This window comes from Mycteria americana, chromosome Z (genome assembly GCF_035582795.1).
Source record: "Mycteria americana isolate JAX WOST 10 ecotype Jacksonville Zoo and Gardens chromosome Z, USCA_MyAme_1.0, whole genome shotgun sequence".
NCBI lineage: Eukaryota > Metazoa > Chordata > Aves > Ciconiiformes > Ciconiidae > Mycteria > Mycteria americana.
In genome coordinates this window covers 9,929,170-9,951,482 of record NC_134396.1, presented here as the reverse complement: position 1 = coordinate 9,951,482, position 22,313 = coordinate 9,929,170, and the positions used below count along the sequence as shown (strand labels likewise).

At 39.7% G+C, this 22,313-nt stretch overlaps 1 protein-coding gene across 1 annotated transcript in view; it reads left to right on the top strand.

Moving 5' to 3' along the window:
• The window catches only part of HCN1 (hyperpolarization activated cyclic nucleotide gated potassium channel 1), a 208,130-nt gene extending 201,471 nt beyond the window's left edge, over positions 1-6,659 (top strand). The window contains exons 7-8 of the mRNA XM_075527431.1: positions 1,076-1,240; positions 3,234-6,659. Coding sequence (XP_075383546.1) covers positions 1,076-1,240; positions 3,234-4,045 — 977 coding nt within the window. The 3' untranslated portion in view covers positions 4,046-6,659. The remainder of the gene's footprint in view (positions 1-1,075; positions 1,241-3,233) is intronic.
• The last annotated feature ends 15,654 nt before the right edge of the window (positions 6,660-22,313 follow it).

Sequence of the window (22,313 nt, the reverse complement as noted above, 5' to 3'; positions counted from 1 at the left end):
GAATGATCATTTGTGATAGACACACAAGCAGGGTAGGAGACAGTTTTCTAGCTAGTATTTAAATATGAACAAATATGAACTCACTGCTCTTTACTGCTGGAACTGGGTAGGGAAACTATCTCTCACCCTCCCTGAGCCCAAGAATTGTTGATATTTCTAAGTGTGTTCTTATTCCCCGGCTTGAAAATGGGATCAACTCAAGCACTTCTTTTTGCAATTGACTTTTTAATTTTTTGTATTTTAATATAAATAAATAAATATTCTACCCCATCTGTTTTGCTGTTACAAGCCTCAGGCATTGACTTTGGCCTTTATCCAGTAACCCTCTTCCTGTGGGTTCAGGAATCAGCAGTCACAAGTTTGGGGCTGTTTCTTGGGACTCTGCATATGGCTTTGGTCTCCTCTGTTCCAGAATGATGAATTCCTGTTGGAGGCACTTGCAGAGAAAGGCTACTAGACTAATCAAACGGAATAAAGAGAGGTTAAAAGGGTTCTGGTTTTTAGCCCAACGAGAAAAAAAAGTCTAAAATCATAAGTTTACTCTCCCAAAATACGTAGGACATAAACCCCAAGGAAACAGAAGGCATTTTCATGCTTGAAGCATTTTTTCTTAGAACAGATCTTATATTCAAATATGATTATATCATGTATTAAATTAATTTAGCAAATCTGGTGAATGATTAAAGGAATTGGTTCTCTATGTCAGCTGGATATTTAAAAAAAATCAATAGAATCACTTGGGTTAATTGAGTCAGCAACCTGTGTTTGACAGCTGATGGATCATTCCTTACAACTTGAAGAATTTTTTTAGAAAGCTTTGATAATATCAGAGTCCAGACCGAGAAAACCTATAAGCAGGGTTCTTAAAGGACATTAGTTATTTTTTCAGAGTAATAAAAATAGAATCAAATACCCTCAGAGTTGTCCCTGCAACCTTGCGTAAACAGCAATAGAAAAATTGCCTCTGAGTACTGAATTATTACTTGTTAGCACCGAGTCACTTCCTAGCTTTTAAGTTTCACATGGTTCACTAACTTCTTTGTTTTCTGTGTGTGTTGAATATTTCTCTCCCCAGAGATTTGCCTTTTGACCAAGGGCCGTCGAACTGCCAGTGTACGAGCAGACACGTACTGTCGCCTGTATTCCCTCTCGGTGGACAACTTCAATGAGGTTCTGGAAGAGTATCCCATGATGAGAAGGGCCTTTGAAACAGTGGCAATTGATAGACTTGACAGGATAGGTATTACTTTTTTTTCCATATTAGAAAATCTTAAAACCTTTATACCTTTTCTTTTCCTTGAGTTGCAAGATAAAATGCCCAGATTAAACCCTTCTTAAAAGTTTTGTTTCTGTTACACTGCAGTGAATGTTCTGTTGATCTATGAATAGGACATGCGTCCAGACAAGAAATTCTGCAATCTCACTTTTAAATAATAAAGAACTTTGAGTTTTAGAAAGCTCTCATACTCCTCTGAGGTTTATTTTGCGTACTTTAATTATCATTAGTATTATTTATTGATCCTGTACATTTCTTTTGCTGCCCTCAGCTCTTGATAGGGTTTATGCTGTTTCATGAGCAGTAGATGACATTTTCCTACATAAATTGTTTACAGATGACATCTATAAAGCTGGGAAGAGCTGAAGCCTTTCAGCACTCACAAAACCCATGTTTGCTGAAGTGAATTAATCCTTTGCAGCAGGGCTCTCATTTTCCTCACAACATGGGCACTGCTAGCATTGATGGCTGCACACTGGTGTTACTCAGATCAGCTTGCAATCAGAAAAGCAGGCCAACGATATCCAAGTGAAAGGCAGAAAGGATATGGCAGATTATCAAAACAGGGTACGCAAAGTCTGCTGTTGTGCATCCAGACATTCCGGGCCTTTCTGATAGGACATACTAGATAAAATATATGGTCTTCGGTTGGGAGGATTGCACTCTGATCATCATTATTGACACTGGTTTTAAAATGCAGCTATGCGTAAAAAATCATTTATCCTGTTTCGTGGTGTTTCCTTCACAAGAAAACTCCAGTGTAAAGATTTCCCCACATCACTCTTTGTCAGTACAGTTACACCTGCAGTTTCTTCAAAATGAATACAGAAGGAATTGCAGGGCAGTGTCATTGTGCTATCTATTCTAAGCTGAAGATATGATTTAGAAGAAAGCATGTTTTCTTTAATATAGCAAGAGTACATAAATGAAATACAGGTATACAGGTTTCTAATATTTAATAGACCTGTTTTAGTATTTTGCAGATTGTGAGCACTCAGTGCACTAATTTGTCTTATCAAGACTTTTCAAACTCTTACAATTTGTCTCTCAAGACTCTCTGGAAATGTAGTCTAAGTAATATGTGCTTAAATAATATTAGTAGTAAAGTACAGTCTGCTCTTGGAGTAGCAATCCCATCTGAAGTGCTGTGTTTACACTATGAAATCTACACAGGACAAAAGATAAAATGTGAACCATTTTATCAAAAAAAGAACAATTGAGTGCAATTCTGTTCCTGTGCGTCTGATGACAGAGAATACTGTCTACACCTTGCAGACACTGAGAACCATCAAGCAGACATCAGGACACAGCGTACAGCAGTCTTTATTGTGCAAGCAGGTGTCACATTAGCCGTGAGTTCATATTGGTTCACAAACATTTAAAAAGATGATTTCTTGCAAGCTAGTGCTCACTGGTTACTAATGTCTAATAATTAGTTCCAGGAAATGTGCTAAATGGCAGGTGTATTTATAACTTATGTAACAGGTTAGTGGAAATTAGGACAGTTTTGCAATGAGAGAGAAAGACGTTATACGTGCAGAGCCCCATGGCTTTTTCCACCCTGTTGTTCAGTAAATTACCATGGTTACGTTTTCAGAATGATTGTAGTAACAGCAATACACTACAAGTGAAGAGGCACAGAAAGGCCAGGTGTCCTTGAGTGCAGCGGTGTTATGAAAGCCTGCCGTGCTGGTGCAGGGAGAGGAGGGACGGGGCGTGCGCGGAGGCCAGCTGTCAGGAGCTGCCTGCCAGCGTGGGCTGCTGTGGCGGTGCCCGGTGAGGCACAGCCTGCTGCAGTGGGCTCGCAGGGGGCTCGCAGTGTGGCCCCTGCTCAGCCCCGTGTTTGCTGAGGCTTTTACAATATATAGCCCTTGGTGATGGGGGCTGAAACGCAAAGTCAGCGTGGGGGTCTGCCCCGGCGTGTCAGGCTCGCTAACTCTTCTGCCTCTCTGTGAAGGGAAGAAGAACTCGATCCTCCTGCAGAAGTTCCAGAAGGACCTCAACACTGGGGTTTTCAACAACCAGGAGAACGAGATCCTGAAGCAGATCGTGAAGCACGACAGGGAGATGGTGCAGACCATCGCCCCGGTGAGCTTGCAGCAGATGCCTGCCCCCCTGAACTCCAGCGCCTCGGCCTCATCGTCGCGCGTCAGGACGCAGTCCCCTCCCGTGTACACCGCCAGCAGCCTGTCCCACGGAAACCTGCACTCCCCCTCGCCCGGCACGCAGGTTCCCCAGCAGGCCGTCATCCTCTCGCCCTGCTCCTACACCACCGCCGTCTGCAGCCCTCCCATACAGAGCCCTCTGGCCGGCCGAACTTTCCAGTACGCCTCGCCGACGGCCTCGCAGCTCTCCCTCATGCAGCAGCAGCCGCAGGCTCCCCAGCAGCCCCCCGGGGCCGCGCAGAAGAACGAGGTCCACAAGAGCACCCAGGCCCTCCACAACACCAACCTGACCCGGGAGGTGCGGCCCCTCTCCGCCTCGCAGCCTTCCCTGCCCCACGAGATCTCCACCCTGATCGCCAGGCCTCACCCCACGGTGGGGGAGTCCCTCGCCTCCCTCCCGCAGCCCGCCCCCGGCCCCGGCGTGCCCCCGGCTGGACGGGCCACCGTCCCCCAGCGGGTCTCGCTCTTCCGACAGATGTCCTCGGGAGCCATCCCCCCGAACCGGGGGGCCGTGCCGCCCCCAGCCCCCCTGCAAAGGGATTCTTCCACAGTCTTAAGCACAGAGCCCGAGGGAGACAAACCGCGGTTCGCGTCAAACTTATGAACCCTGGTAACTGTGAGCCACAGACTTGTGACGAACCCAGCACCGTCCCCGGAACTGTTTTAGCCTGTTTCCTAATGTACCCCAGCACTCTACTATGAGAAAAATACTTTAGACAGCTTTGCCCTATGTAACAAATGTAAAATTATATATATATATAATATACATATCAAAAAAAAGGAATTAAAAAAACTTGTTTGAATTCATGTCTTCCTTTCTTGCAACCATTAAAGAGGTCTAAATTCAGCTGTAATATTACTTATTTTTAATGTGTCAACTTTAAAATCAGTCCAACAGATTTCTCTGTTTATGAGGTTTGCTATTTTCATGGGAAAATTGTCAACACAATAACAAACTGCAAACAAGTATATTAAAAAGAAGAAGAGAAGTATCAATCTAACACATAGCACTGAGTGAGTGATATTCTGAAACCTTTGTTATTTCATTTATTGCATACACCTTAATTTCTTGTGAAGAATTCAGTTGTTTCCCATTGCATTTCATATGTTAGCACTTTCCATTGGGAATTAGATTGGAAAACAAAAAATGGCAAACACCTGCAGTCGAAAGGCTGGCACTAGTACTCCTCTGGATAGGTTGTAACCTCACGACATGTCAACCCTTCTGTTGTTTCAGAAAACTGGGTGGACTTCGATCTTCACATCGCTAAAGACTTTTACAAAGACTATAAATATTGCCATTGTAAATAACTTTTTAGACCCAAACAAGAATAGCTGCTGTGTGGTGTACCATTGCAAGGTCTTTGTTTAGGAATTTAGGTTCCGCTCTTCACTTCAAAATTTACAGTTTTAAAATTTGTTAAAGCTAAGTGCAACACAACTGTTAAATTGTAACGCAATGGCTTAAAACCTACAATGTTACTTTTACATGCAAAGTTTTATGCAAAATTGTACGCTTGATCCTGCAAACCGCTTGTACTTCACCAGTACCATCACTTTTCTTCTCCTTGCCCCCAATAGCATCTGAGAATATTCCATGCATGCTTTGGGAAAAAAAAAAAAAAAAAAAAAAAAAAAAGACGATAAAAATAGGTTCAGTCAGCCATTGTAGGAAAAGACTTTACGGTATCTTAGAAAATAATAACCATTCATTAATTGTGTCTACCTTAAAATTCCTATAATGCTGACTTTGAATCTCTGGTTTAAGTCTAGAAGTGAGGCTTTTCATTTAAAGGATTATTTGTAAACCACAGCTTGATTTAGGCTTTCAGGTGCTTTCTGTGTCTTCACTGTAGTTTTGTAGTTGACTGTGGTGTTAATTTACAAAAATAAATATAATATAGCATCAAGTCTGTCTGGAAATGCACGATTTGCTCTGTGTATATTGTAATTAAATGGATAGTATATCCTAAGGCATGTAGTGTCAAACATAGCCCATAGGTATGAGGTTTATTATTTTTATGTCTTCAAACAAGAAAGGAAATGGTGACAGAAAGCAGGGTTAAAGCATACTGTTTTGTGAATGTTTTGTTTTGTTTGCTCAAACCTTCATGTTATCTTATCCACAAAAAAAAGTTCTTTCATAATCCTTTGTGCCTGATTTGTCACATTAAATAGAGATTGAAACTAAATGTGTCATAATTTAACTCATTGAAAAATCAGCATTATGGATATGATACAAGCATATATTCTGTTCTTTAAAACCCAGCTGACTCATGTTAAGGAAGTGAATGCAAAGGAGTTCTTTTCCCATTAATGCTGAATTTAACGATGCATGGAAAAATTAAATAACATCACAAACTACGTAATGCAGTGAATCCAGATGTACTTGAGAGCCAAGTAAATATTCTAAAGCTAACAGAGCTTGAACCCATGCTGCCTGTTATGCCTTTTACTAAAGTGGTACATCAAATAAAAATTTAAAAAAATCTTCCAGTTTTTGCTGACTCCCACTCACTGGTAAAAATCGATGTAATTAACCCATTAACATGCTGCTGCCATTAATTTAAGTGGCCCAGAGTAGTATATGGGGAAGTGATTGTTTAAAAGTGTTTGAAACATTATGGATACGCTGCAAGACCATTTATTTATCAGTACCCCTTATATTATTTTAATACTAACAAATTCTGTCAGTTAATTAAGATCATATACTGATCTTTCAAACTGTTTAAGGTTTACATTTGATAGGAGAAATGGGGTTAGTAGCAAAATATTTTTATATATATTTTTATTTTATTTTAAGCACTATGAAGAAATATTAATTCACATGGTCTTTCAGTGAAACCATAAATAATTTTTAATGACTTTGTAATAGAGTGGACAATATCTAGGATTTGTATGTTAATTAAAAAAAAAAAAGGTACAGGGTATAAAATTATATACGTATATATATGTATGTATGAATGTGTATATATTTAGCTTAAGAAACAAATGACTCACATTCCTGTAATATAAAGGTTCATTGCTAGTTTCAGAACTGACCTATTTTCTCTGTACATAAGTAAGCCCATAAGTATGAAATCTCACATCTGTACAGGATGAAATGTATTAATGAAAAAGGTTGGATCTTACTGCTGCTGGAAAGACTATAGATCTGATTCTTACAATAACTGTATGATCAGGGATGAGTTAGATTTTTTCTTTTGTCTTTGCTCAAAGCCATAAATAAATATATATAAAAGATTATTAATAAATTGAAGAAAATATATAAAAAATAAAGCCATGAATATTTTTTGGTTCCAATATCTTTATAACTGAGCAAGTTTTGCTTTACCATGAAAGAAGAACTGTTTGCTTTTCTCTTTTCTTTGTTCTGAGCCCCAGAACTGATATGCAGAAAGTATGGGGAGGTGGGGGAAAATACTGCCTGAGTAATTATGTGAACTGTAGGAAAAAGAGGGCTTAGAAATTCGAGGACGCTACCTGATGTGCTCAAGCAATTCCTAAGCTATATTTCCCTGTAAATTAGAGGAATTCATTGTGCTAAAAACATTTTCCCCACAAAACTCTCATTTAAGCCATTACCACTAACCTGTAATATTTCTTAAGTACAAATATTTGAAAATGAAGTTTACTTATATATAAAATTTTAAATATCCTGGGGAAGAATCCCTCACAGTTGTTAGTGTAACTTAAGGAAACTATCATATTTTCACTTTATCTTACTATGTGTGCCAATACCAGATGATGTACCTCTGAACTTGTGTATAATGGTTGAGATTTCAAGGGAATATTGATGTGGAAGTAGTCTTCATTAATTACATTTTAGGTCATTGTAAATGAAAAAGCATAATCCATTCAAATCAATAGTAGATTTTTTTTTTTTTGCATTATGTTCAGTAGGATCAATATAATCCTAGATCAATGAACTGTGATTTTAAGCAAGCAAGAGTAGTTGTATTTTCAAATTGCACCCTAAAGTGTATTGTGAATTCTTTTCAGTGTTATTTAATTTTTTTTTTTTTTGCATTACTGAGATATAGCTCCAGTCCAATTGTAGTCAGTGAAATAATTTCCAAAAGGACCAGCATTGTACTAGAAAATTCTTGTTTAGCAGCAAAATTCAGTTCTCCTGTGTACATTTGACCACTGCACAGGATATACTTTGCTGTTTGGTCCAGTCTTATTATTTCATACATGTTTGTGTACAGAACCAAAAGAAACAAAGAGTTGTTTTTAAATTATATTTCATATCACTATATATAATATTGATATGTACCTGCACACCAATGTATGTATCTTTAAAATCTGTCCATTTCTAATATCCGTATCTACCTCAGCTTACTTCCTACCTCACCTTAATTTTAATTTAAAAAGCAGCAGCAGAACTGGAACAAAAGTAAATTTTATTTTAAACAGCAAACTTTCATGTCTTGATGCATGTCATTAAGAGTTAAGCTTCATATTTCTATTTTCAAAATTTACTCACGAGTTCTCACACTGACTTCAATTTTCCTATCCATGTGAGTTCTTTTCTACTTTATAGGTGACATTGTCCAGTGAAGAAAAATGTTTTGTTTTAAAAATAAGATGGTCGATTTTTAAACAAACCTGCAGTTCAGCTGATCTGGGAATATGCAGTGACATTAGTAATTTCTGACGTTCCAAAGTCCTCTGTTCACACAAAAAAATGTTACAAGATAGGAACAAAAACTGTTTGTTTAGAAATCATGGGTCTGAGCTACAAGCATTATCTGGTATGGTATAGAACACACTATAAGAATTTGGTGTGCAAATTTATTTGGCCTTTCCCCTCCCTTCTGTTTTTTTTTAATCAGGGAAGAGTAGGTGCATTAAAATTGCTCTAGACCATATCCTCTGAGAAATACGTGTTGTAAATCTTGAATCTATGCATTTTTACCAACAATCAGTACCCAGTGCTCCTTTGCATACTTAGCAATTTGAATCACCTACTTGATTGGTGTGGTGGGTCATACAGGCAGACGGCATAATTTCTGGCCCATGGTTACATTTCCCTCAACTCTGTGAAGACATGCAATATCTTAAGAACTTACAGTAGCACTGAATTTTTCAGGTCAAGATATGGGAACATTAGAAAGAGAAACACAGTGATAGCAGACAAGCAGAGTACCTTCTATATATATTTTAAAATACTGTTACATGTATGTGCACCCAGTTTAAAAACATATACACTGTGAGAATGAAAACCACATTTACCAACTCCATTAGGTGATTTAGGATGTACACCATGGCTAAGGTGATCCTTGGCCTATGAATTAACAGACTCAGGCGCACCTTTGAACTGAAATTAAACTCTGCCCCATCCTTGAAACTGTTCCAGTTACGTGATGTTATTATTTCACCTGCTTGGAGAAGATACCATATTTTTTACCATTCTCCAGTTTCTCATGTTAGATTTGCAGTATGGTTCCCCCTATGCTTTGCTTTGAAGATGACATGCAGCACTGAGTTAGTTCTTGCTCAAAAGTCATTGGCAAGTTTGGATCGAGTAGAACCGCAGACCAAAGGAGAAGAGAAGATGCCAAATGCCAAGTCTATAACCAGTCCAAACTAGCCAGTGCACAAAAGGGAAGCAGGTACTTGAACCATTTCTCTGGAAAGTCAGCAGGTACCTGCAAGGACTCTGATACTGAACTATTAGTCTCAACACGGGGTCCAATCTGAAAGGGCATCTCCAATGTCAGCTACTTCTGGACTGCACAGTTACTGAAAAGTTTACATAGACACAGGCAATAGTTCCTGTAGCATTGGCAAAGCATCTTATCTGTCTTCTATTTAATTACTACTCTGCTCTTTATCGTTTCCATATTGCACTTGACATCACAAAATCTGAGATGCTCTCTGGGTGGTACACTGAGTGTGACCATTGCTTATGGATTTTCTTACACCTTTTCTTAAGGGAGCAAAATGTGTGCAGTCTGTGTCCTGTTTTGTCGCTGCAGTGTTGGGGTTTTAAATAGAGAGATCTGGTATTGAAGTAAGAAAAGTTCCTGTGTATCAGAGGACAATAACTGCAGATCTTAGTCTTCATTGTGAACAGTTAGGCATTTTGGGGTTCTGGACCAGGCTCTTTTTGAATTGGATTTTTTATTTCTCTGCATAGTCAACATAAAAAAATGGGTTTGCTGTGCTTGTTACACAGAGGTATAGTCTGCATTGTTGATGAGATGCCTGCAGCGTTTTATATTAATTAGTTTTCTTCTAAGTGCTGGAGGATTTATGTCCATTTATATCGGTTCCTCTAGTCCAGCCAAGAGGCAATGTGAGCAATAACTGATGCCAGGTCATTGTCCACTGCAACAGGCAAATCTTCTAGGTAAGGAGAGAAGATGGACAACAATATTAGAGGTGCTCTTACAAAGAACTGTAAGTATTCCTAAGGACTAATCAATTCACATCCGAATCCTCTATGATAAAGTAGATCATGCTGTCATTGCAAACTTTGCTTTTTTTTATCTGCCAACCAATACCCATTCTGCCTATGATTTGTCTTCATCTTGTGCTAAGTCACCTTGGCAACAGAAGCACCTACCAATATTCACAGGCAGTGATGTATCTCAACCATATTTCAGTTTACCTGATACCTGTATGTTGATATTCAAAAAAGATTAAGAAATATTTAAAAAAAAAAAAAGATAAAGGAAGTGCATTGTGTTGCATTTTACCAACTGGTATTATGCTAATGCCTTCTGCCAGGAAGGGCTCAAGTAATTTTAATGGTTCACTTGGACCTTTGGTATTATATCACAGATAGTGGTGCCCTGGGCAGAAATGGTGAATGCCATGGAAAAATCCAAGAGAATGTTTTGGACATCTCCTTTCTTTTCTCCAGTAGCAAGAAGTTTTTCATCAGATCCACCAGACAAATCAGATTCTAGATAGGACAGCTCAAGTCTTTTGCTTTTGTTCATGTCTGCTTTGCAAGACAAAAAGATGTGGACACAATTCAGAACTCCTATCAAAATCTTGACAGAACTAATGCACATAGAGAAATAAAATTCCTTTATAGAGCATATTATATGTCAACTGGCACATAACATCAGAAAGCAAGCTTTTGGACAGTGGAAAAAAATTCATTTGTTCACCAGTGTATACATAACTGAAGATGGTATGTGCCCCTAAACTCTGTGTCATCTACTGTGTGGGTTAGAGCAAAGGTAACCTCTGAGCCAGAAAGTGAGAAACTGTCTTTGGGCTTTTAATCTCCTGTTGTATTTGTTTACATTTAAATCTCCCAGAATAACAAATCCAAATAAAAAAAAAAAAGGGGATCTGCGACTTTATGAATCCCTTAGGTTTTGATCCTCTATAAGTAAGCATTACAGTTGTGTTTTTGGTTTCTGTGAGAGCTGAATTAATCTGAATGAAAATGTCTCACATAAGACATCTGTCAGATTTGGAGTTTGAGAAGATGAATACTCTATAGCCTTTATTTTCTTGCTCAGGTCTATGACAGTCAAGTGTTCTGTGAAAGAGAAGGCACGTTTTTAACTGGTCTTTTGCCATTTATTTTACAGCTTGCTAAGAAAAATAGTTGGCATTGTTAATAGCTGGCAAAAACTGACGTATCTGGGGTGAACTTTCATAGTGTAGGCAGTGTTATTACAGAAGATAGCACTGAGCACAGAGCACCATATGTCATGGTCCCGGTTACACTGGCTATTTCAGGTCCATGATTCTCAATGAGGTCATGTATTGTTTATTGCTGCACTCTTCTGGGTCATTTTTTGCTGTCTTATCCTGTCCCTAATAGTATTGTGCAAGACAGAGATACTGAATATCTGGAATATACAGAAAGTCTTCTGTCTTCTAGAACAGCTTTTTCATAATTTCAGCTGTGGTAGGTGATAAAATACATTGTGTCAAATGGAATGATTGTTCTCTGTTTTTTTTTCTTTTTCTGTCAGATGTTTGGGGGAGCTTCTCAATAGTAATGGGACATACTGATGTCATTGCCAAAGAGCAATGAAAAGAGCAAAAGTGACAATAACAATGAGTAGAACAAAGGAAAAGAGAAGTGCCAGAGGCAGAAAAATTTTATTTCCTTGAAATAAGGCATTTGCGTTGAGATTCCCTGAAGGACATGAAAGGGATAGGGGAGGAAAGATGACAACATGTCATACCCTATTTAAGGCTGCCAAGCAGCTCTGTCATGACGATAGTAATAAAGCAGGAGCAGCAAGAGAAATCAATCTCTCTTGTTTCTGTCACAAATACATGACTTCTTTTAGGTAATTTATTTCATTTATTTTGAGAATCGAAAGCAGATAGACCCACTTTGCTGGTTGCTTCTGTTGATATCAGAGATGGTCCTGCTAGAAGACTATAAGAGAGAGCATCTGGAAAATCACAAAACTGGTGGGTATTCTGGGAACTTTTTGTCACTAATGCCATGCACCCTTTTAGCACTTTTTTTGTGTATTTAAAAATGCTGTAGTAATTTTTTTGTCTTGTTATAATAGCATTGCACTCTGAGTCTAACAACTACTTTTATGAACATGGAAAATATCCACAAGCTTTGTCAACAATGCTAATTAAACTTCATAATAGACTGGCATGGAATAACCTTATTCAACATTACAGGCTGGGGGATGGCTATGTAGAAAACAGCTTTGCAGAAGAGCTGGGGGACCTGGGGATCCCGTGGACTACAAGGTGAACATGAGCCAAGGTTGTCCTCTGGCAGCAAAGGCAGCAATCAGCATACCAGGCTGTATTAGCAAGGCAGCAGCCAGTGGGCCGAGGGAAGTGATCCTTCCCCTCAATTCAGCACTCGTGGGACTGAATCAGGAGTATTGTGCCCAGCTTTGGGCTCCCCAATGCAGGAAAAACATTGACCAACTGGAGCAAGTCCAACAAAGGATCGGCAAGATATCCAGGGGGCTGGAGCACGTGAGGTACAAGGAAAGGCTGAGGACGCTGGGCTTGTTTAGCCCTAAGATGAAGTGGGGGGGCTCGGGGAGGCCTTGTTGCTGTCTATGAATACCTGTTCGGAGGATACAGATGAGGTGGAGCCAGACTCTTCTTGCTGGTGCACAGCGATAAGTTGAGAGGTGATGAATGTAAGTTGGAACGTAGGAAGTTCCAATTAGATATAAAGGAAAAATGTTTTTTTACTCGTAGGGTAGACAAACACTGGAACAGGAGCCAAGTGAGGCTGTGAGGATCTCCATCCTTGGAGGTGTTCAAGACTTACCTGGGCATGGCCCTGAGCAACCTGATCTAATTAGACCTGTTTTGAGCAGGGTGTTGTACTGAATAGGCCCCAGAGATCACTTCCAACCTAAATTATTCTATGATTGTATGATTGCAATGTCACCATCTGTGCCCACTGCTCCTGCCCCCTCAGCACCAGCCACTTAGTTCGAACAAGCTTGGATCCAATGGCCTATGTCACAAGTCACAGCCACAGCTGCTTTGTTGTTAATATGCAGCCTTTTCCTGGCATGGAGGTTGTAGAGCAGCCCTTGTACAAGGAGCTTTAGGAGAAGTGGAGTTTCATGAAATCACTCCTCTAGTTAAAAGGAAGGGATAAAAAAAGGATGCGAAGGAGTGGAGAAAAGGAAAAGGCAATAAAATGTCTCAGGTAATACAATGTCCCTCCTGCTGGAAAATGCTTAAGTAAAACTGCCAATTCTTTCCTCAGGCAGTATTGCTTCTGCATGCACTCAAGGCTCTTCTGTTCACTCAACTGACAAGTATCTTTACTATCTCTCACACTTAACACTACGGTGCCAGCAGGCTGGGCTGCACTCCCTTCTGTCTCCTGCTATAAACCAGAACAAAAACTGTCAGCAAACTTGTGGTTATACAGCCAAAACTCAGTGTTCATTTGTGGCAGCAGTGCAACAGGCAAAATTAAAGCTGATATAAGCATCTTTCTTATGCTTCTGTGTGGATTATAGCCCAGCATCCTCATCTGTAATACAGAAACCAGGGTGTACTTATTTTGTATGCACTGTCACTGTTTGCACACAAGCTGAACATGGCCCTGCATGTTCACCCTGCATTGAAGGGAATTAACTACTTTGTTCAGTTACAAATCAAACTGATTTTGTGTGTGTGCAATGATTGTTTATGGCCCAATAATACTGCAAAACTAAAGATAGGAAGGAGAGCTAATACCTGTAAACGCTGTTACATGAGCTGGCTGCGTGTTTCTTCCAGACGTGCCTGAATTGTGTTACAGCCATTGCTCTTCATTCAGGCAGTGACTCCAATTAGGCTTAAAAAAACTGGTTATCAACTTTGTTTCATTTTTGAGGATAAAACGTGCTTTCTGGTTGACATCTGAACAGTAGACAGGCCTCTCTGGCTTTGCTGGCTGAGTGGCATCCTAAAGGTTTCTACAGGCCAAAGTAGTCTTAGTTACTGAGATTGTTTTCTCATTTCAGAGGACAAGACTCATGGCATTTTGAAACATTTCCTTTGAGTCCTCAGACCTTGCAGCCAGGAGCATGTGGTAGTTAACAACACCTGAGCTGGCTAAGAACCCCAGAGAGGAACCAGTGCCTGATGCAGTTGCAGATTGCTCTTTTTGGTATCTTATTTAATTAAGAGATTAAATATTAACATGAAGCAGTGGTATACTGCATACTGCTGCAAGTTCTTTATGTATCTCAAGTTTGGTGGTAGAGACTCTTTGTCAAAGGAGGCTTTAGTCATTTTTAGGTACATGCTGCAAAATTCAAGGCTGTATGCTTAGTTACAGATAACCATGGTAACTATATGACCATTTTAACTTTAGCCTTCAGTGAATCTAGGTAGCCAGGTGAGGTGCTCCACTACCGTTCAGAGTCAGCTCTGAGTCATTGTGCCATATTTAAAGATTTCTGCTAGTCAGTATTACAAGAAAACTCTGCTACTTTCCTTTTGGCTCTCATATCATACTCAGAAATATGGATTCAAATGAATCATTTTTCTGAAGATGATGCATAAACCAAAAGGAACACAGCAGAATTTTCTTATCCCAAGGGAAACCTTCTGGCCATGTTTTTGGAAAAGAAAAAAACAACTTGTGCTTTGAACAAATGTGCTTTACAGCCACTGAGACACATAAGATGCAGAGCCTTACACAGCTGAGTTTTTACAGTCACTTGTTTTAGAGTGGAACTACTTTTCCAAGAATGGTGGGTTTGCCCAGTTAGTTACATCTTGGACTGCATGGAACCTGTATTTATCATAGGACATAAAAAATTGCAAAGTGCTGCATTAGACTCTCTGGCCCCAGGTAGGAATTCTTCATTTCATAGAATCCACAGTGGTCAGCTTCCTTTATTCTGAGCAATAAAAAATTTAAGAAAATCTGAAAATTAAAATACTAGCAGATGTGTCTGCTACTGCCACACTCTTATTTAAGATTTATTTTTCCATGCTCCCTTGGCCTGTCATCCTTGCATTAATTTCTTTCTCCATTGTGTAAGTTAGTAATAATGTCCCCTTTTATTGCTTTTAATGCTTTATTTTGCTGTAAACCTGTGCTTTTGATTATTAAGTTCTCTTTTTCTTAACAGTTAATGAACAATTTACTTTATTTAAGGCTAGCCTTACATCTGTAAAGATAATTTGCAAGCCCTTGTAATTAATTAAAGTGTAAAGTCAATCTGGCAATTTTTGTTCATTGCCATCAGGTTTACTGATTCTACTTAGCCTTAAATACATTGCCAGAGCACTGATGCTGAAACAGAGACATCTTAATAGCTCTGCTGGCCCATGTGCAGACAATCAGAGTCTATACCCACATTCAAGAAGAAAAGCCAATTACATTAACCGATGAAGTGCAGGAAACAATTTGTCCTGTGATGTGAGAGCTGCCTTGCAACTTTTGCTTCTCTAGTTTCTATCATATGCAATGTGATGAAATAAAGTTCTATGGATTATACTTATGTAGGGACCGAGACTGTTGTTTTTTCCTATAGTAAGACTATGGAATCATCATCAGTTCCTAAAACTGAAAGAGGCAGTAGGAAATGTATGACTAATGCCACTTTTTTCTAACACAAATGTGACTGGATGCTGTCTATGTCTGCACTGGAATGTAAATGTGGTTTCCCAGATAAGTGCTTTAAGTGGGAAAGATACAGTTTCAGTCTATACAGTCTGCAGAGTGTTCATCCTCCAAATGAAATGAGTAACTCTGCTAACACTAGAGTTTTGCTGATCAATTTTTTGTCCAGGATGGATCCTGCAGCTTAGGGACTCCATGTATCCTTGTTGCAGCTGCGCCAGCAGAATCCTATAGTGCAAGCTCAAGAAACAAATGTTATATGCAACTTTAGTTACTGCATTTAAATGCGCAGAGTCAACCATTTGAACAAACTTTCCAGCAGAAAATATTTCCTCAGTTAATCTGTGATCTGAAGATGTGCAGTGTCTGTTTCCAAAAAAGAGTCAAGCTTTATTTTTCTCTGGCCTGGAAATCTTTGTCATAAGAATCATATACAGCTTTATAAAGAAAGGGAATGATATAATGATATAAAATGACTTGATGATATAAAACAAACTTACAGTGTTTGTGATAGTGATTGTGCTCATTCTAGGTGAAATAGAAGTCAAGCAATGAATTAATTACATATCAGGCACAGTTCATATCGGTGACAGAACAGTTCAGTGTTGAAAAGGCGGCGTCAGCGAAGACCTGTTAGTGTAATGGAAACTGAGAAGTTGGGTGTGATTAGCTCAGAAAAGACTGCTGTCCTTTCTCTTGGTTGCCCTCTCTGTGAACTGCAGATGGATCATATCTTCAAAGTTTGTTGTAGCATCATTAAAGTCTTGTTACAGGAGCAAGTATGGGCACTGGCTTTAGTGATATGACAGACAGCATTTAGGCTTGCGGTTTCTAAAACTGAAAAGAGCTAAGTTGAAATGAAATACTTGAATTTATTTTCAGTTCTTAGTAATTTTTTTTCTCTGTAAAATAGTAACAGAAGAACAAAGCTGATTAAGAAATCTGTATGCCTAAAGCACATATTTTCTGATATAATTTTCAGTTTGCCTCACCCAAGAAAACTCCAGAAAGTGGTACAAATTTTCTTTTATTCCTGTTAGAGTCACTTCTTTTTCACAACACATGTAACTGCTGCTTTAGGGAGCTTAAAACAGTGCCAAAGCATGCAATGTGCACTGTGGTTTCTATAAGACATTTCTTTACTTTGAGAAAATATTTTATTAGCTAATTAGCTTAAAATTAATCAGGGTTCTTTTCAGGAATATACAGTCAGCTGTCTTGAAATACAGTTGTTGTGATTTAACCCCAGCTGGCAACTAAGCCCCACACAGCTGCTCGCTCACTCCCCCCCGGTGGGATGGGGGAGAGAAGCAGAAGAGTAAAAGTGAGGAAACTCGTGGGTTGAGATAAAGACAGTTTAATAGGGAAAGCAAAAGCCGCACACACAAGCAAAGCAAAGCAAGGAATTCATTCACTTCTTCCCATGGGCAGGTGGGTGTTCAGCCATCTCCAGGAAAGCAGGGCTCCATCACACAGTTACCTGGGAAGACAAACGCCATCACTCCAAATGTCCCCCCTTCCTTCTTCTTCCCCCAGCTTTATATGCTGAGCCTGACGCCATATGGTATGGAATATCCCTTTGGTCAGTTGGGGTCAGCTGTCCCAGCCGTGTCCCCTCCCAACTCCTTGTGCACCCCCAGCCTCCTCGCTGGTGGGGTGGGGGGAGGAGCAGAAAAGGCCTTGACTGTGTGTAAGCACTGCTCGGCAACAACTAAAACATCCCTGTGTTATCAACACTGTTTCCAGCACAAATCCAAAACATAGCCCCATATTAGCTACTGTGAAGAAAATTAACTCTACCCCAGCCAAAAACAGCACAACAGTTTTTAAAAAATGCACAGAAAAGTATAAGGTATTCTTTACAGAGCCCTAGAAATTTGAGGGGAAGAGCGTTGATGAGATACTTGCATTTTTTTACATAGTAAGAAGGAGTTGAAAGGGATCTTCCTTACCCATTAGATGTATTTTCTGCTGGATCTCTTTATTGGTTAGGGGATTTTATCCTTAACTCATCCCATTGAAAGAACATTGTACAGCATCACATAGCTGATTAAAAAACCCCGTCCATCTAACATTCATCCCACAGTTCTTTCTAGACAGTTTGTATTTTGTATATGTCCTCTTTGTCTTACAGGTAACATTTAATATTTTCCTAGCTAGTCAGCATAACGAAGATATTAACAATTTCTAACCAGTTCTCGGAATAATCTGGGAGGCAAGGAAATGTCATTATCTTCAATTTACAGATGGGGAACAGAGTAACTAGACTAGAAATTATTGCCAGAGTCAGGAGTCAAACCATATCTTTGCTTTTAAGAGAGACCCAAGTTCACTCTGCCTCAGACAGTGCATGAGGCTTTCACTGTAAGTCTTTCTAACCCTTATCACACACCTCCCCTGAACTCAGTGTTGTCCAAAACAAAGTGAGTCCAAGTGGTGTAAATCCTGAATATTGTTCTGCCTGTTGCGATGGTGATATATGAAACCCCAGAGATGCAAAATAAGAATAAAATTGGAGTGTCTCACAAAGAATTAATTCATTTGAGGAGCAAAGAATCAGCTTTGTGAGCCACTTGAATTTGAAGTCACTAGGCTCCAATATAACTCACTACAAGGAAGAATAACTCACTGCATGTGTGTACATTATGAACAGCAATAAAGAAAAAAATTTCCAGTGCCTGTTAAGCACATCTGCTTAAATGCAGCCAGAATTATCTTCATGGATGTGGTTGTACATCCCTAATCAAACTGAGGTTCTTGTAACTAGACAGTTTATGGTAGAAAATTCAGAGTCTGATGTCAGCTGGGTACAAAATATGCCCTGTATTTCATGGAGTAATGCTAAGCGGAAGGAATATCTTTTAATGTTTCTCCCAGAATATGTGGGCCTGCTTGAAACAATAAAACAAACTCCTCGGGCCCAGGTGCCCCTCAGGATTTAGATACTGGACTCCAGTCAAAATCAGCTCAAGAGGCAAAAGGCATAGAAGAAAAGAGAACTAGGAGATAAATTATTTTCTGTGAAATTAACTTGGCTGCTTGAATACTAAGGTCCCTTTTACAGGGATTCCTTGCTAACCAGAGAATATATCAACCATGTTTGAGATCTAGCAACGTGAAAGGAAAGCGCATGAGCAAAGCATAGGGAAAACACCTCCTTGCCTTTCAGCTGCTCGTGTCACTTCACACCAGTGCCCTGCTGTGTCACTTGTCAGCTGTGTGCCTCTGCCGCGGTGTTAGGCTGCCTACCGAGGGTGCAGGCAAAAGAATCACTCATAGGGTTAAACCGGTATGTCAAAACTATTAGCAGCATCCAGGCATATGTTGCTTCCCTTCTGCATCTTGGTTTTGTAGTTTCCATTTTAGGTCACACTCTGCAAGACTTTTTGGCAAAGAGTAAGATAAAAAGCATTATTTCAACAAGCAAATAAGAAGCTCCTCAGAAAATTGTTAAGTAATTACTCAAAAGAAACCCCCCAAAACCAACAAACTTACATGCTCAGTCAAAACCTTTTCCTATCTTGAATCTCCCTAGAGAATTAGTGCCAACTGAATATGCCTTGGTTTTATACCTAAATGGATCCCTTTTTAATTCAAACGATCTAAAAGGATGTGAAGCACATAGTTAATGGAAGTTCTTACAAAATTTTTGTACAAACAACAATGCCCAGTGGTATTTGTTATAGTTGTCTTCTTATGACACAATGTTACCAGTCCTCACTAGTTTACTGTGAGGATATTTCTGATATTTCATACTTTTTTTAACAGCCCCACAACTAGATTAATGAACATATCGGTATGTCAGCTTCACTAAAAGAAAAACAACCTAAATCTTATTGCTCTATATCCAAGCTGAAAATATGTTCAGGATGCAAGGTAAGCAAAAAAAGGACCCCTGCATGTGTTACAGGCAGAGTCTTATTATTATTTAGCTCTAATGCATGATTTTTAAAAGCCTAAGTTTGGCACTGTCACTCTTCTTTGAATGCAACAAAAGCAAAGCCTGACAGAGACCCCAGCGCCAGTCATTCCCTGGCTGCACTGCGACCTGCGCAAGCATGGATGGAGGGCCAAAAGCCATTTTGGCTTCCACCTTGCCAGCTGACTGCTTCATTTTGGGCAGCAGCCTGTCCCCAGTGTGGTGCATCCTGAGACTTATTGCCAGTGGGCTATTTTGCAGTACTCGAGAGTGCTAGTACTGTCTGATTCATTATACACCGGCTATGGTCAGATAAAAGGTTGGTTATATTTTTATACTATCTTGGGCTCAGTATTCAACCAGTTGCTACTTTTGCACTAATTTGATTAAATGTGAATTGCTACAGTGAGAGAAAATTCAATGTTATTGATGGATGACAGAGAAACTCCTTAATTGCTTACTGTAGCAAATCTGCAGCTGATAAGGATGTAAATATCTATCTCATTTTAAATTAAAATCATTTTAATAGTCTAAGCAAGCAACATTTGTAAAAAGTAAAAATAACTTTTAAAGATTTTCAATACATTAATCTGATTTGTATTTACTTTTCAATGAGGTAAATTTGATCTTTATTACCACTGGATAAATAATAGGGGATTTTAACAGAAATCTCGTTTACAGAGTTGTTATATACACATTGTACACATTATGAAACAATGACAGTTTGTAAACCATGACTTATTATTTTGATGTTATTTCCTTGAATTTTTTAAAGAAAAAATCAATAACTTACAAGGTAATATTAAATATTTACTGATAGCTCTTTTTAAGTTATTCATGCAAGGTAGGCCAGGCCTCCAAATGCTGTGCTCTGTTCTAATATATGGATCTCATCAAGAGTTGACTGAACTGACAAGGCTAACTCTCCATTAGTTCAATGAATACTAAACTGAGTCTACGAAAAGCGAGATGTGTTTTTTTACAATACAGATGGAAAAAGTATTTACACAACCTGCATTTTATGAGCTTGGGGAAAAGACCAAAATTATGCATTCACACATATACACACATATATGTACACATATATATACATGTAGCCACTCCTTACCTATTTCTCTAGACCATTATTCCTCTGGTCCCCCTCAGAAACTGCTTCCTTATTCCTAGAGATAAATGAGGTAAAGATGTAAGGACAAAGAGATTTGTTCCCTCACAGGTTTCAGACTAATTTTTTTACTGCATCTTCTGGAAGGGTATAACCATTTCTGTCTCTGCTGTCTGTGGTTTAGGCTGTGCCTACATTAGTGTTTTGGTTCAGAGCAGTTGTGTTTTTCAAGCAAATCCCCTGATGATCCCCCATGTTGGTTCTGGTTGCAGAAGGCTTCAGTTTCCTTTGCAAACTGAGTTCTGGGCCTCAGGACCAGCTGTTTCAATCTACTGATCCGCTCCTATCATAGCAAATTACTTGTTGGTGTAGATACAACCTTTGGGGTGAAAAAGGGTTGGGTGGCCTCTTTTGCCTTTTCAGTCTTTTATCCTTGAGCATACTACATTTGGTCATACTGGGATGAATACTCCTGTTCTTTGGTCTTGGAAGTTAAATAGTTCTAGACTGTCTAATGCATGTTTAGGATACTACCTAAAAGTACAAAGGTTTGTAGGAGTAAGTCAAAGTCACAGAACACCAGACCACAGAAATCGAAACTTGTGTTGAAAGACTCTGTCCCTACCAACCAGCTGCATTGATGGATGTGTATAAAGAAGATTTATATAGTGATTTATAACCTGATCAAAGGCTAGATTTTTACCACTTTGCTTTATTCACTTAATACTTTGCCCTTCCTTGAACATGAGATACAGCCTCCCTCCAGTACTGGGACCAATCCTGTTTAACATCTTCATTAATGACCTGGATGATGAGGCAGAGTGCACCCTCAGCAAGTTTGGAGATGATACAAAGTTGGAAGGAGTGGCTGATACACCAGTTGGTTGTGCCACTATTCAAAGGGATTTTAGCAAGCTGGAGGTATGGGCCAACAGGAAACTCATGGAGTTCAACAAGAGGAAATGCAAAATCCTGCACCTAGGGAGGAATAACCCCTGGCATCAGTAAATGCTGGGTGCTAACTGGCTAGAAAGCAGCTTTGCAGAGAAGGATCTGGGGGTCCTGGTAGACAACGAGATGGCCATGAGCCAGCAATAGGCCTTTGTCACGAAAGCGGCCAATAACGTCCTGGGCTGCATTAGGACTGTTGCCAGCAGGTTGAGCGAGGTGATCCATCCCCTGTACTCAGCACTGGTGAGGCACACCTGGAGTGCTGGGCCCAGTGCTGGGTTCCCAGTACAGGAAAGACGTGGACATACTAGATGATAAGAGTCCAGCAAAGAGCCACTAAGATGACTGAGGGCTCAAGCATCAGGGGTACCAGGAGAGAGAGAGAGCGCTAAGATTGTTTACCCTGGAGAAGGGAAGGCTCAAGGGAAATCTTATCAACGTGCAAATGCCTGATGATGGGAGGAAGTAAAGAAGGTGAAGCCACACCCTTCTCAGTGGTGCCCAGTGACAGGACAAGAAGCAATAACCACAAATTGAAATTACACTTGAACATATGAAGAAATTATTTTGCTGTAATGGTGATCAAACACTGGATCAGGTTGACCAGAGCGGGGTGTAGACTTTCCATCCTTAGAGATATTCAAAACCTGACTGGACACAGCTCTGAGCAACCTGCTGTAGGGGACCCTGCTCTGAGCAAGGGAGTTGGACTAGGTGGTCTCCAGAGGTGCCATTCAACCTCAGCTATTCTGTGAGTCTGCTGTCTTGGTGTGGAAAAGGTACTTGAGGCTTCCTCTCCTGGCTCTAGAGTTGAGATGACATCCTTTTACACTCAAGGGGGCTGATAC